At 41.9% G+C, this 15,483-nt stretch overlaps 1 protein-coding gene across 1 annotated transcript in view; it reads left to right on the forward strand.

The window, feature by feature from the left end:
- The window catches only part of WDR75 (WD repeat domain 75), a 292,493-nt gene that overhangs the window by 20,269 nt on the left and 256,741 nt on the right, over window positions 1–15,483 (forward strand). Inside the window, exon 6 of the mRNA XM_088460739.1 lies at window positions 3,126–3,196. Coding sequence (XP_088316865.1) covers window positions 3,126–3,196 — 71 coding nt within the window. The remainder of the gene's footprint in view (window positions 1–3,125; window positions 3,197–15,483) is intronic.

A 15,483-nucleotide genomic window follows, 5' to 3' on the forward strand; every position in this document is an offset into this window, starting at 1 on the left:
ATTAATCTATACATTTGGATAGCTAACCACCCTCGTGGAATTATTAGTGGTTATATTGAGTGACTATATATTAATGCTGAGTGGGAGCACTGTGACCCCCAGTGATACTCCGTAACTTCAATAAAGGAATATATGTAAGATTAATAACTGGTTATATATTTTTATATCTCTCACCCATAATTAGTGCCTACACAGGCCTGTACCCTGTACCTATATTAGCACTGACCTCCCCTACTGTATTGGTGCTACTCATAGGGTTGGGTTACCCTATGTAGGTCCTGCAGCTTTATCCATACCTGAGAGAAGCCCCAGCACCTAGCGCAGCGCAGGTCCCCACCCTGATTACTATTGCAGCTGCGATCCTTACTGATTCAGGACCAAACTTACTCAGACTGTGATATGATCTGTGACACAAGTTTTTGACAAATTAAATTGTTTTTAGGTACTGTCATGTGGTCCAAAGTTACTATTTCATTGCATGAACGTTAACTTTCATTACTTAATGGATATTTGTTCCTGGCCAGACTATGGAGTACTTGCAGACCTTTAATAATAGGTCACTGTGTAGAACCTATGACTTTAAAACACTGTACATACAAAGTTATGTTTAAGTTGTACTTTGTGACCAATCCAGTTTAGTTCAAAGCTTTTATATTGAGTGAAGGCTCAGTCAGCCTGCATTTTACTTTAATGTGGTGCCTGAAATGGAGCTAAACTTGACCAGGTTGCTTGTACAGTCAAGTTGTGTTATGGAAAAATTAAAAAAAATACACCTATAGATTGATTGCATCCGTACTGCCGCTGTTTTAAAAGTACATTAGTAAAATTTGTGCATGTAGTCTTGAAGTATGCAAAAATTATAACATTTGAATTTGGTTCCCCACTGGTGGGAGTGTTGTGTTAATGTTTGTTTTATATTAATTGCAGTTTGAATTGATCTAATTATAGGAATTTGAACTTTGTCAGATGTGTTTTGACAACATGCTAAGGGCAGTTATCATGTATAGTCAATGCCTAAAACACAGGTACATAGCTACTCATGTGGATTATTAATCGAGATACCTTTTGACTATTCTCCCATTTCAGAATATTCAGTATGCATACATCTGTCACACTGAGAATGTGCTCCAATTAAATTAAAGTATATTTTAAAAACTCCGGCGCTTATCAGTTAAGATGCATACACACACAACGATTTTGTTTCCAACGATTTCATGTACGATTTTCTGTCAGACTTTTTAAATTGTAATGAACGATTTTATTGAACTACAAACGATTTTTGTAACTTCCCTTAATGAAAATCGTTAATTTGGTCAGTCAGAATGAACTACAAATGGGAACGCGCATGTACAATAATCGTTCATCGTTATAACTCAGAAACTGTACGATTTTTTGAACGATAACGACGTCGTTATAGTTAAATCATTCAAAAAATTGTTACGTGTGTATGCACCTTTACAATTGAATGAGTTGATATCAAATATAATTAACATATAAAACCAGCTGCAAAGACTTAAATGAGCCTGTGAAAACTCATTCTAAAATCAAACACTAAGAAAAAAGACAATCTCTCTGCGCTAATGAAAAGTGGACACAGTATGTGAGATGGCAGACAAAATACAAACATTTTTTATATAAAATATTCAGGTCTCGATCAAAAATTAATATATACAAATTTTAATTAAAGTATAGTACATACATAAAGATATATATATATATATATATATATATATATATATATATATATATATATATTTGGATTTAGACCGTCATAATGCCTCTAATTGGCTTTCATCAATCAGCTGAAATGGGTGAAATAATTTGAAACACAGTGTCAATGTGTAAAATGAGTTGAAGATCTCTCAACTCCTTGGTACTAGTGTCAAATCCAGTTATATTGGCTTGATGTAATCCGCAGATGTTACAATGTAAGTCCCACGTGTAGTATACACTACATATATATGAATTGATCATGCAGATTTTCCAAACAATTACCCTCTTCAAAATGGTGTATAGGGTTGAAGTCCTGTGAAGGTAAAGAACAATAATAGCCTGGGGTATGACTAAGTCTATAATGATGCTCACCCTGCAGGTTTGCTCTGTGTCCTGGAAGCGTTTTGCTGTGACCTGCTGCAGTAGCCTTCGATGTGTATCTCGGCACCAGCCTTCACTCCGCTGGGTCAATGTCTCGCACTGTGTCAGCAACCACAGCGGTCGCCACGTGATAATCGTGGTTTCGCCAAATAGAAGTCTTAACCAACAAGAAATAGCTGTGTCCATACTGTGTCCACTTTTCATTAGCGCAGAGACACATTGTCTTTTTTCCCAATTAAATTAAAGTTGCAATTTTTATATCCATTTCTGCACTGCTGGATTACTACAATTGGATTTATACCTGTCTTCTAAATCACGTGACTTTTTTACTGTACAACCTTAGGAGTTACATTTTTGACCCTTACTGGTTTTTGTTTGGACTATTTTTTACTCACATATTTTCATTGTTAATTTTTATTTTTTATTTTTCATTATTTATTTTTTGTCTTTCATTATTTTTTCCATGTGGCCACATTGTTTATATTCAAGTCTTCCAGCTGTATTAACCACTTACGTGTATCCAGGTCCATCAGGTCAAGGAATTTTTTTATATAATCTTGTACCCATAGGATCTGTTTTATTTCATTTTGTGTTTTCATTGATATTTATCTTTTGAATTTTAGATATTAAATACATTTTATATTGGTATTACAGCGCTCCCATTTTTTTCTTTTTTCTTGTATCTGGTAGGGGTTTGCCACCCCCATTTGGTGAGCTGCAGTTTTACCCAACACTAGATTAACATTGAAGCGCCGATCCTTTTTCTCCTTTAAAACAGCAGACTGCCTCTTGTATAGATGGCTGTGATTTCTATTTTTAAATCTGTTCAAACTGGTGTTTACCATAAGAATAACAGTGGATGCTGAGAGAAGGAAATCTCTGTGAATACACTAGAAATAAGAATTCAAACTTGCAGTAATAAAACATTTTTATGATATGAGAGACCTTTATTTCTGACTTTTTATGTTTGTTTGTTTCCACTTGAATTATTATAAAATGTGTATTAAGTCTTAAACTATCACTTTCTTAAGGGTGAATATCTTACCACGGTGAAAGGATTATGCCTCTTGGTGTATTACTTCAGAAATAAAAAGCATTTTAGGTAAGCATTTATACACAAAGCATCCATTAAAGTTAAGTGTGTTGTTATGTTAAAAGAAATGTCATTTGTTCCTTGTTAATATGACTATCTCTGACTGGATGGGAATGAATGGGTAATTGAGCAGAGGGGCAAGAATTTCAATTTATAGGGCTCAATTCAATTAGGGGCGAGGGGGTTAGTTGCCGTTGCAATGGTGTAGAAACTAGTGTTCACTTTATGGAAGGCAGGGAGCAGGGCAGCTATCTAAGAAGGGTACTTATGCGGGTGCCCGAAAAGGGATGTGGTCACTTGAAAAAGGGGTGTGGCTTTGAGACTTTTTCAAGTGACCACATTTTCATTATCATCAACCATTTTCATCACTGTAGTGGCGTGCTCAACACCCACGGAGATGCTGGGCTGCCGAATAGATGCTGTGATTGTGTAACCAGAACACCCTACCCGTGATTGTTTCGAACTCCCCACCCCTCGCGGCACACTGCGACCAGCGGGTGGAGACTGCTGTTTCAGCGAGGCACTGCCATAAGAGCAGGGCACGTTTTAGCACTTTCAAATCGGGCAGGGCGCGGCGCCACGCTAAAACCAGCCTAGTGGGAACAATAGAAATGCCAGCAACAGCAGTGGAACGTGTCCCCCTCACAGCCAATCTCGCCTTGGATCGGCAGATTTTTGTATGTAGCTCTATGGTGGTTGCAAGCAGGAGTCCTCGAGCCCAGAGCTACTGTAAGTGCAACTTACAAATGTGTCTTCATACACTATTGTCACAGTTGTACCAAACAGCCATGTCCCGTACGAATTGGCTTGCGCCATGTTTGTTGGTTTTTTTGCTGGAATATGCAACGTGATGCAACAAAATTGCTTCACAATTCTACACTAATTAATTAGATATGCAACACTCCACCAGTGTGCAACTGGGTGCAGGTATGTGTAAAACTGCTTTTACCAGTTTAGGATCAAGTCAATATAAACAAACTATTATTAGGCTATTATACCATATTAATTGTTTTCGACTAATACAGGTTACCGAGTCCTAGCTGCTATCCGGCTTATAAACAATGTCCTGGTTGACGTCTCAATCTAAAGTGTAGTTGCAGCAGTAGGTATTAAACACTGTCAGTGGGAAATTTAAGACTGCCGTCACTGGATGTCAAAGTATGGTACAAAATACTTTGATAAAGAAGTGCGTCTTGAGAGCCTGTTTGAAGTTTTGTAATGAGGTGGAAAGTCTGGTAGGTAGAGAATTCTAGAGGTAGTTAGCAGCATGTGCAAAATTTGTTGTGGGAGGAAGTAATCAGTTGGCAGGAGAAACTACATTAATTTGCAGAGGGAATAAGGCAGGCGGTAGTGTGAAGGGAGAATAAGGTCAGAGATGTAAATGGGAGTGGAATGGGTGAGGGCTTTGTAATTGAGTGTGACTCTTGAATTGGGATCTGAAGGGGAGCCAGTATAAGGCTTGTAGGAGAGGGGATGCAGATGTAGTACAGTACGTTTGGAGAGGAAGATGAGCCGGCAGCAGCATTGAGGACATATTGGAGTGGAGAGAGGCAGAAGTCAGGGAGGCCAGATAGGAAGGGGTTACAGTAGTCCAATCTAGAGATGACCAGTGAGTGGATGAGGGTCTTAGTAGCAACCAGGGTGAGAGAGGGTATGATACTGGAAATATTTTTGAGATGGAAACGGCAGGACTGCAAAAGGTACTGAATGTGTGGTTTGAAGGAGAGAGAGGAGTTAAGCATAACTTCAAGACAGCGCACTTGGGGGGCTAGAGGAGATTGTTTTTGTGTTGCTAGAAAGGAGTTGCTGGCTGGAATGGGTTCTGGAGCACGAATCTGAATACTGGATGGTCCTATATAGTTACAGCTCATGAGATGTAGTCTGAGGCTGGAGGAAGCTGAACAGTACTGGGGAATTGGCTGAGACCCTGATCAGATGTGTGGAGTCTAGCACGCCGGTGGTTTTCAACAGGGACCCCCGCAAGGGCGTATGGGCTTAGTGGTGCAGGTTGCAGTCCTCTGCTTGGGTTTCCCTGTACTGGCAGTTGATTGAATCTCCGGGATGGAACAGATGGTGCATGATCTCCAGGATGGAACCAATGGTGCAGGATCACCGGGATGGAATGGGGTACTGGATCAAATGGTGCAGCAAAATGATAATCTGCACTGAAGTTCAATAGCCGGAATAACCGTAGAAACTCGCATGAAATTACATAGGCTGAGGACAACATAGCACTGGCAAGTGCTCAGAGAATCCTTATATACCCCAGGGAGAGCAGGGATTGGCTGCAGACATCTGGTGACAGCAAACTGGCCGCCTGTAGGTGGATGAATTCAGACTGTCATGGCTATGCTCAGCAGCCAGCACTGGAGGGAATGCTGCACATGGAAGCCGGGGAGACTGAGAAGAAGCTGCAGCTCGAGGGAGTCTGTCACAGAGTCAGATCATGGAGCATGGAATCAGGTATGTGACCTGGCTGCTGCAACAAGCTTGTGACAGTACCCGCCTTTTAGAAGTGGCCTTAGGACGCTTCTTTGCCTTGTGATGGTATTTGGCATGAAAATTCTAGATCAACTGTGGCGCATGTACAGTGCATCCGGAAAGTATTCACCGCGCTTCACTTTTTACACATTTTATGTTACAGCCTTATTCCAAAATGGAATAAATGAATTTTTGTCCTCAAAATTCTACACACAATATCCCATAATGACAATGTGTAAAATTTTTTTTAGATTTTTGCAAATTTTATAAAAAAAAAAAAAAAAAAAAAGCTAAGAAATCATAAATATTCACAGCCTTTGCTACGAAGCTCAAAATTGAGCTCAGGTGCATCTTGTTCCACTGATCATCCTTGAGATGTTCCTACAGCTTAATTGGAGACCACTTGTGGTAAATTCAGTTGATTGGACATGATATATGAGGTCCCACACTTGACAGTGCATTTCAGAGCACAATCCAAGCATGGAATCCAAGGAATTGTCTGTAGACCTCCGAGACAGGATTGTCTCGAGGCACGTATCTGGGGAAGGGTACTAAAAAATATCTACTGCTTTGAAGGTCCCAATGAGCACAGTGGCCTCCATCATCCATAAATGGAAGAGGTTTGGAACCACCAGGACTCTTCCTAGAGTTGGCCAGCCGTCTAAACTGAGCGATCGGGGGAGAAGAGTCAGGGAGGTGACCAAGAACCCGATGGTCACTCTGTCAGAGCTTACAGTATTCCTCTGTGTAGAGGATAACTTCCAGAAGGACAACCATCTCTGCAGCAATCCACCAATCAGGCCTGTATGGTAGAGTGGCCAGACGGAAGCCACTCCTTAGTAAGAGCACATGGCAGCCCCTCTGGAGTTTGCCAAAATGCACCTGAAGGACTCTCAGATCATGAGCAACAAAATTCTCTGGTCTGATGAGACAGATTGAACTCTTTGGCGTGAATGCTAGGAGTTATGTTTGGAGGAAACCAGCCACCACTCATCACCAGGCCATTACCATCCCTACAGTGAAGCATGGTGGTGGCAGCATCATGCTGTGAGGATCTTTTTCAGCGGCAGGAACTGGGAGACTAGTCAGGATAGAGGGAAAGATGAATTCAGCAATGTACAGACACATCCTGGATGAAAACCTGCTCTTGACCTCAGACTGGGGTGACTCTTCTTCTTTCAGCAGAACAACGACCCTAAGCACACATCCAAGATATCAAAAGAGTGGCTTCAGGACAACTCTGAATGTCCTTGAGTGGCCCAGCCAGAGCCCAGACTTGAATCCGATTGAACATCTCTGGAGAGATCTGATAATGGCTGTGCACCGACGCTTCCCATCCAACCTGATGGAGCTTGAGAGGTGCTGCAAAAGGAATGGGTGAAATTTCCCAAACGATAGGTGTGCCAAGCTTGTGGCATCATATTCAAAAAGACTTGCGGCTGTAATTGCTGCCAAAGGTGCATCAACAAAGTATTGAGTAAAGGCTGTGAATACTTATGTACATGTGATTTTTTTTTTTTATTTTTTTATTAAGTTTGCAAAAATCTCCAAAAAACTATTTACACATTGTTATTATGGGGTATTGTGTGTAGAAGTTTGAGGACAAAAATGAATTTATTCCATTTTGGAATAAGGCTGTAACCTAACAAAATGTGGAAAAAGTGAAGCACTGTGAATACTTTCTGGATGCCCTGCACATCTATGGAGAAGACCTAGGATCTTTCCTCCGGTCCGTACCCTTTCCAATCTATTCGATATTGGAAATGACTGTAGCGGATACGGGAATCCAGAATCCTTTCTTCCTTGAACTCCACTCCCCTCTGTGGACTTTAGGAGACTTCAGGAGAGTAGCTATGAAATGAGTTTGGTATTTGGAGGGTTGGGGGTGATTTGAGTCTGATTGCCACCAGATTGATGACTTTGATGATGGGAAAAGGTCTGATGAATTGAAGAGCGAATTTCATGGATGGCACTCACAATCCAAGGCTGGGTGTTGACAACTGTCTCTGACTTTTAAATTGGGAAAATTTCTTGTCTGTCCACAAAGATCTTGTAACATAAGGATGACTTCTTCAGAGCACAGTGCACCTCCTTACAAATTTTTGTAAAAACTCCTGAAGACGTTTTAGCTGCTGGCACATCGAAGGCAGGAAGAGGTTGGAATTCTGGTACTCGGGGATGATGTCCATAAACTGTGAGGAGGTGTGGAGCCAGAAGAGGAATGATACGAGTCGTTATGAGCAGGCTTTTCCCCAAGACCAGAACTGCATGGAGGACCACTCAATCTAGGGGTCATGTTTTTGTAACCAGGGAAGCCACAGAACCACAGGGTGTGAGTAGCATTCGGAATGACTAAGAAGGAAGTTTCCTCCCATGTAGATAGCTTCAACGCAGAGTTTCAGAGGAGTGGTCTTGGCGGTAACTGTGCCTTGGGAAATTAGGCTGCCATCCACCGCAGATAAGGAAATGGACTGTTAAGGTCTCTGCGGAGATTTGATGTTGGTGGACCTATTCAGCAGTGATAAATTTCTTCGCTGTACCAGAGTCGTGATGTGCTGATACGATGTCAGACTTAGTGTGCATCAGGTTTATGTGGAGAGTGGTTGAGTAGTCCTAGTCTCGTCTCTCCTCTGGAAACGAGGAACATTAGTTTCCTGGCTGTTTGGGGCAGGAATCCAGGACGTGATCGGCTGCACCACAATACAGGCAAAGGTTGGCCAGGCGACATCTTCGACACTCCTTAGGAGAAAATTGAAACCGGTTCATCTGCATAAGCTTTTCCTCAGACGGAGGTGAAGGAGGAGGAAATGGATGTGATCTTGGTAGCTCATTCTTGCTCTTCTCCTTAGATCGCTCCCTGAAGCAAAGATCGATCTTATTACAGAGCAAATTCAGATCTACCCTAGCAGGCTGATCCCGGGTGTCTAGCTCATCCTTTAACTTATCAGACAGACCATTCCAGAAGGTTATTAATACCTCCTCATTCCACCGTAACTCAGGCGGGTGTCTGGTACTGCACAGCATACTGCCCGACCATCTTGCTACCTTGACCTAGCCTCATGATCTCGATGGAAGCTGATGTTGATCTCCCAGGCTCGTCGAAGATGAAAAGTGATGAAACTGGAATAATCGGACAGTAGTGGGTCTGACCTCTCCCACAGCGGAGACACCCATTACAGAGCTGGGCCGGTAAGCAGCGACACGATATAGGCAACCCGCGTCTTGTCAGTTGGAAAGTTAGAGGGCTGCAACGTGAAGTGCACATAGCACAGATTTAGGAAGCCACAGCAAAGTGAGTGAGTTAATGCGGGAGGGAGTTTAATTTTAGACATGTTAAGTTTAAGAAAGTGCTGGGATAATCAGAAAGAGATAGTAGAGAGGCAGTTGGAGAGAGATCTGAGTATTATCAGAAAATAGATGATTTTGGAGGCCAGAAGAGCTGTTAAGCTCACCTAAAGAGGACATAGAGGAAGAATAGGAGAGGTCCAAGAACAGAGTCTTGGGGGGACACACCTATAATTAAAGATAGTGGGGGGAAGTGAAGTTATGAGAGGAGACAGAGGAGTTAGGCAGAGAGGTTGGAGGACAGCCAGGAGAGGGCAGTATTAACGTAGACCAAGGGAGTGAAGGATTTGCAAGAGGAGAGGCTGGTCCACTGTTTCAAAAGCAGCCGAGAGGTCAAGAAGAGTAAGTAGAGAGTAATGGCCCGTGGACTTAGCAGCAAGGAGATCATTGGGCAGTTTGAGTGGGGTGGAGAGGACAGAAGCCAGGCTGAAATGGGTCAAGCAGGGAGTGGGAATAATGAAAGGCGTTAAGACTGTTAAAAGAATACGCTCAAGGAGTTTGGAGGCAAAAGGGAGAAGAGAGATGGGTCGGGAGTTGGAGAGTCTGTTAGAATCCAGGGTAGGTTTTTTAAGAAAAGGTGAGACAAGGGCATGCTAGAATGCAGAGGGGACAGTGCCTGATGAGAGAGAGCGATTGAGCAGGTGGACAAGATGAGAACAGGCAGAAGGGGGAGAGAGGTGTAGCGGAGGAGGTGGGAGGGGTTAGGGTCAGGATGGGAGGAGAAGTGGGGGAAGAAGACAGGATGAACAGCTGTGACTTCTTCTCCAGATACTTGGATGAAAAAAGGTCAGTTGGTAAGATGGATGGGGTAGGCTAGCAAAGGAGGGGGTGGGATGCTTAGGGTCTGGTGGGATAGTGTTTTGATGAATGGAATCAAATTTAGAAGTGAAGTAGTTGGCAAAGTCAGGAGCAAAGATTAAGGAGGGGAAGCGATGAGGGGGGAGGGCAGAGAAGGGAGTTGAAGGTGGCAAAGAGACATTGGTGGTTTGAGGACTGGGAGCAGATGAGGTAATTAAAATATGACTGTTTAGATAGGGAAAGGGTAGCACTGTAGGATGAAAGCATACATTTGAAATTGAGTACTGTAGCTCTGCAGTACTGGAACATTTTATAGGTATATAGTGCATTTAGAATGCCAGGATTGAGATGTGGATCTTCGAGAGTGAGTAGTGATTGCAGGAGCAACAGAGTCAAGAGCCGAAGGAAGGGAGGCATTGTATAGCGAAGTGGCTCGTTGACGGCAGGACAGAGGGAGAATAGGGGAAAGTGAGTTGAGCAGGGAGGATAAGGAAATCGTGTTTATAGCCTCAATGTTACATTTAGTGATAGTAGCTTTAGTAGGCAGAGGTGGAGAAGGTGTGAGGAATTAAGAGAAAAGGGTTGGTCAGATAGGGGAAAAGATGAATTGGTGAAATCAGAGATATCACGATGATGAGTGAAAACCAGGTCAAGTGAGTGCCCACTCACATGGGAGGGTGACTTGGTCCATTGGGATAGAACAAACTATGATGTGAAAGTAAGGAGTTTAGAGGCAGAGGATTCTGTGGGGATATCGATAGGGATATTTGTCACCTAAGTTAATTGAAGGTAGATCTGAAGAGGGTATGTAAAGGGAGCCAAGAAGCAAAGTTGTCAAGCAATTTTGAGGGAGAGTTCCAGCTACTTGAAGGTGAACAGGTAGGTTGGAAGAGGTGTATAGCATGAACCTCAAATGTAGAGAATGTAAGGGATTGTTAAGAGGGAATCAGTTGGTGGGAGTAACTGGAGAAGAGAAGGACCCCAACACCACTACCATGACGTCCCCCTGGCCAGGGGACTTGAGAGAATGTGAGGCACCCAGAGGAGAGAGCATCGGGAGAAGTGGTGTCAGAGGGGGAAATCCAGCTTTCAGTAATGGCTAGGGGAATCGGGGATTTGGAGATGAAAATGTCATGGGTGGGGGACCAGTTTGTTAGACATATCTGGCATTCCAGAGTACACAGTAGAGGGTTTGAGTTTGTAGGAGAAATAAGAATGAGATTATCAGGTTTCCTGTAGCGTGAAAGTGTGATAAATTTGGAGGATTCAAATGAAGAGTGTAGTAATGGTGACTGCAGGAGGAAGGCAGGGAGTGAAGCAACGTGCTTCTATCTGGTTTTTATACTTAAGTTTCAATAGATGTAACTTGTTTAATTACTGTAACTTCTAAATAGAATTAATTTGATGAAGGTCAATATTAAATGTAAATTTGACCAGGCTTGCTTTATTATGTTTCTTTTATCCTTATGAAGTTCTCTGTGGTACCTGACCATATAAGAAAGAGAGGTAATTTATGAAACAGGTGTAAACAAAGTTTTGGAGAAAATATGGGGATCTGTAAAGAAAATATCCTCTCCAGCATGTACATTATCTTATGATGTGGATATGTTCGACTCATCCATGGGTCAAAATAAGTTCCAAAAGGGTCCTTTATAATGTACATTATTCTGTATCATAACATGAATTGGAGGGGCTTCAGTCAAAGGGCACTACTAATAACGTCAAGAAGAAAAATAAAATATAATACAATACGTCCCTTTTTCCATGAAGTCAGTGTTGATTATAGTCCTTATTCCTCCAGATTTTTGTTCTTATGTGCTTGATTTCACGTCACAGATCATAGAAGAAAAGGGCATAAGAGAAAATATGGAAATGTGTAGTACAGTTTTAAATGTGGTGTGAAGCTATACACCAAATAATGTTTGGGAAAAAGGGTGTGCTATAGTCGATAGTGTACCCAGATTCACATTAAGGATAGGCACAATTCACATCAGGGTTTCTTTTATATGGAGATTCTTAAAGATATCACAAACTATCACCTCTTTATATAACTGTACCCCAATATTAGATGGGCGTACCCCACTCACTGTGAGTGCAGACAAGGATCAACATGTAGCAGTTTCTTTAACATACAGGATAATCCCCAGGATAGAGCAGCATACCCCATTCACTGTTATGTGATTCGATGCCCATAAAGGTATCTTTGGGCTGTTACTCTACACAAAACTCATATGTCCAGATTATATCATCCAGTTGACGTAAAAACGAAAACATTTATTCCAGAAAGGGCAACAGGACGGTTCCCAAACAATTGGGACGAAAAAACAAAATCGAAAAATAGTTTTATAAAGTTTAACACAGTTCATCTAGAGAGAGTTTCCATCAGAACGTACCTCTGTAGAAAATAATAAAAATGGCTGTTCACACTCCTTGTCGACGCGTTTCGGTCACCAAACTTACCTTTATCAAGACATGGGGCCATTTTCAATTTGGAGCGAAAAGTCCGTTATCGGCGATAATTTATCGCTGATGACGTAATTTTCGCCTTTTTCAGTTATCCCCATATTCAATTTCAAAGTCTTTTCGCCGGTGCGAAAAGTCTTGTTAAAACACGGTGATAAGTTTTCACCATGTAATAGATGGCAAAAAAAAGTGCAGAATTGGGGTTTTGGGGTACAAAGTAACAAAAAGTAACCAGCATCCCTTGTAATGTCCCCCTAAGGTATTGTGTATAAAAAAAAAAATCTCTGGACACCCCAAAAAAGGAACTTTCATTTTGGAGGCAAAAAAAAAAATATTGGGGGGACAAAGTTCTAAATTAGCGAAATTGACTCCGGCGGGGTTCCTAAGTATGCGGGAGGTGTTTTCTAAAATGCAGGTGTATTTTTGAAGAATTTTCAAAGTTCACTTTAGGGACTTAAAAATATGCTTGCACCCATTTCATGTACCCCAAATTTGATGGGACTAGTTGTTTTTTTTATTTTAAAAAATGAAGGAAAATGCTATTCTCCACTTCTACAAAGCCGCATTTATGCACCTGCCACGGCTGTTTAAAACCCCCAATTACCTTCAGCAGGCCAAATCGGGGGTACCCCATGTCAGATCAGCTTTTTGGGGGTGACAGGCTGATTTCCCCAAAAACTGACAGGACTTTTCGATACTTACCTTTCCGCCGGGTCCTGTTTTCGCCAATTCCTAATTGAATACGGGGATAAGCGGGCACGCGCTCGATACTTTATCCCCTGCAAAAACGTCGATGATGGCGAAAAGTCCGACCTCTGACTTTTTGCCTCAAACTGAACACAGGCCATAGTGTGAGTGTGAAATGCCTCAAATTTAAATGCCAGACCAGCCAGTGAACTATAGGAAGTGATATCAATAAAGCAGCAAGTATTTATAAAATAACGTATACAAAACGAACATTTGTTTAAAATGTACAGTCTCTGAAGATAATGACCCAATCATAAATTACTTTCAAACAGAATAAAATTATATAATCAAGGAACGTTTCCGTTACCTTGGCAAACCCGCCCGCTATCAGACCAGTGTAGCATATAGGGCTTGATTCAATTCAAGTCGAAGAATGCCGGTTCTCGCGACTTACCCTGGGTATTTAGTTGCAAGTACCAGTATTCTCCATCTAAGCTGCCGGCCACGAGGCTGTTAGAGCCACGCTAAGCCGGAAAACAGCCTCTCGGCCGGCACTTTTGTCTGATTTTTCATCGCACCCACACGGGGGTGCGAGAAGAAATCCTTTAGACGGACTAAACAGTGCGCTGAATTGAATAGCTCACGGAGCTCCCTCAAGGGGCTCTTCAGCATCATGCTGAATTTAATCAAGCCCATAGAGTCCATCTAGGTATTTTAATTACATCAAAGTTCCTCAATCAATGTGCCACTAGATCAAACCTTAAACGATCAGTCACGCTTAGGTGGGGTAAAATGTACAAAAGTCTGTTAACATTGCGGGACGCGTCTCATCCGAAAGCGGTTTTCCCCGGAAGTGACACCGCGCCCTGTTGGATGCATGCTGGAACGCATGCAAGGCTGATTGCATTCTGGATGGACCTTGTTCCCTCTTCGGGAAGTTGTCTGCTGGAAATTACGCGGCGCCCGGTGGGGTATTTGATGGACCAAATCTCCTCTACCCGGAGTTGACGTCTTTTGAAAATTGCTCGGTGCCCATTCGAAATAAGTTGAACACATGCGGAGTGTTTCCAAGGTGACATTGGCTGAGTGAGATGTAACCCTCCAGGACAAGTTGTCATGTCAGCGGAGTGGTTTCACAATAAGTGATTATGCAATCTGTGATTTTATCATTGAATGGAGATCGCTCAAGTTCTTTCAAAACACATACATTTTTGCCTGCAATAAACTAGACCACAGGTTCTCAAACTCTGTTCTCAGGACCCCAAACAGTGCATGTTTTGCATGTCTCCTCACATAATTACTACTGAAATAGTTAGCTGCACCTGCAGATCTTTTAAAATGTGTCAGTGAGTAATGAATACACCTGTGCACCTGCTGGGCGACCTGCAAAAAGTGAACTGTGTGGAGTCCTGAGGACCGAGTTTGAGAACCACTGAACTAGACCATAAAATAATCAAATTAATGACAAAAGTGATGGTATACATTTATTGATCGTAGAAAACCTATACAAATTACAAGAACCATTTGACCTCAAAATCACTATTGAGCCCTCCTGGGATTAAGGGTCTTCATCTCTGTTTTAGCTAACAAGACTTGCATTATCATGTCACCTTTTGTTTCCTGTAATGGCTTTAATACCACAAAAAGTTGATATGCCTGATACAGAACACCCATGTATCTCTTTGAAGTGGGCCGAGAGTCCATGGGTTTCTAACCCGTTTTTATATTGCGCAGATGTTCTACTAAGTGAACTTTTAGCGGACGCGATATCCCTCACTGTGATAGTTGATGTTCATGCAGCAGGGTTGCAAGCATGACAAAAAGTGTAAAATTTGTGCTTGCAAGGCCAACCAAATGAATCATAACTTTGCTTCTAGTTTTGGTAGAACTTTCATGTTGGTCTTATTTTGAAGGGACCATAGTTTTCATAAAAAATTGTTTTATATTTAAATATCACAAACTATTTGATCACTATTGACATGTGGCAGTATTTCAATCAACCATGGTAGCACCTTCCTTGTTTTCTATTGCTGCTGTGTCACTTAATATCAAATGGGTTGCGGTCCATACATTGTGTAATTTTTTTTATATACACGATTTGGCAGTTTTTGATCATTCGCAACGACCAATCGTCTAAAAAGTGGTGTATTCCAGTACGATGCCGATGCGCGTCCCCGGTCTTGTGTATTGGCATCGTAGATCAACTGAGCCTGCAGTAAAATTTCCACCTATCATGTATGATGTAACAAATATCGTACGGCGTTTGTGCACATCATGCATGATAGTGATGCATGTAGCGCGGACCAGGGAGATCATGTTACAGGCATCTGTGTCATTGACACAGATCACAGACTGGATTAGAGAGACCCGTCTGTGCGCTGAGATGTTAAAAATGAAAAAAAAAAAAACCTGTGTAAAAAAAAAAAATATATTAATAAAAAAAAATGGCATCCTGGTTGCCTTTTAATACGGGGGACAAAAGACGTAGGGGGTCCCCCTTATTTTGCGCAACCAGGACTGGG

The sequence above is a fragment of the Taudactylus pleione genome, unplaced genomic scaffold, assembly GCF_031769625.1.
Source record: "Taudactylus pleione unplaced genomic scaffold, aTauple2 ptg000977l, whole genome shotgun sequence".
NCBI lineage: Eukaryota > Metazoa > Chordata > Amphibia > Anura > Myobatrachidae > Taudactylus > Taudactylus pleione.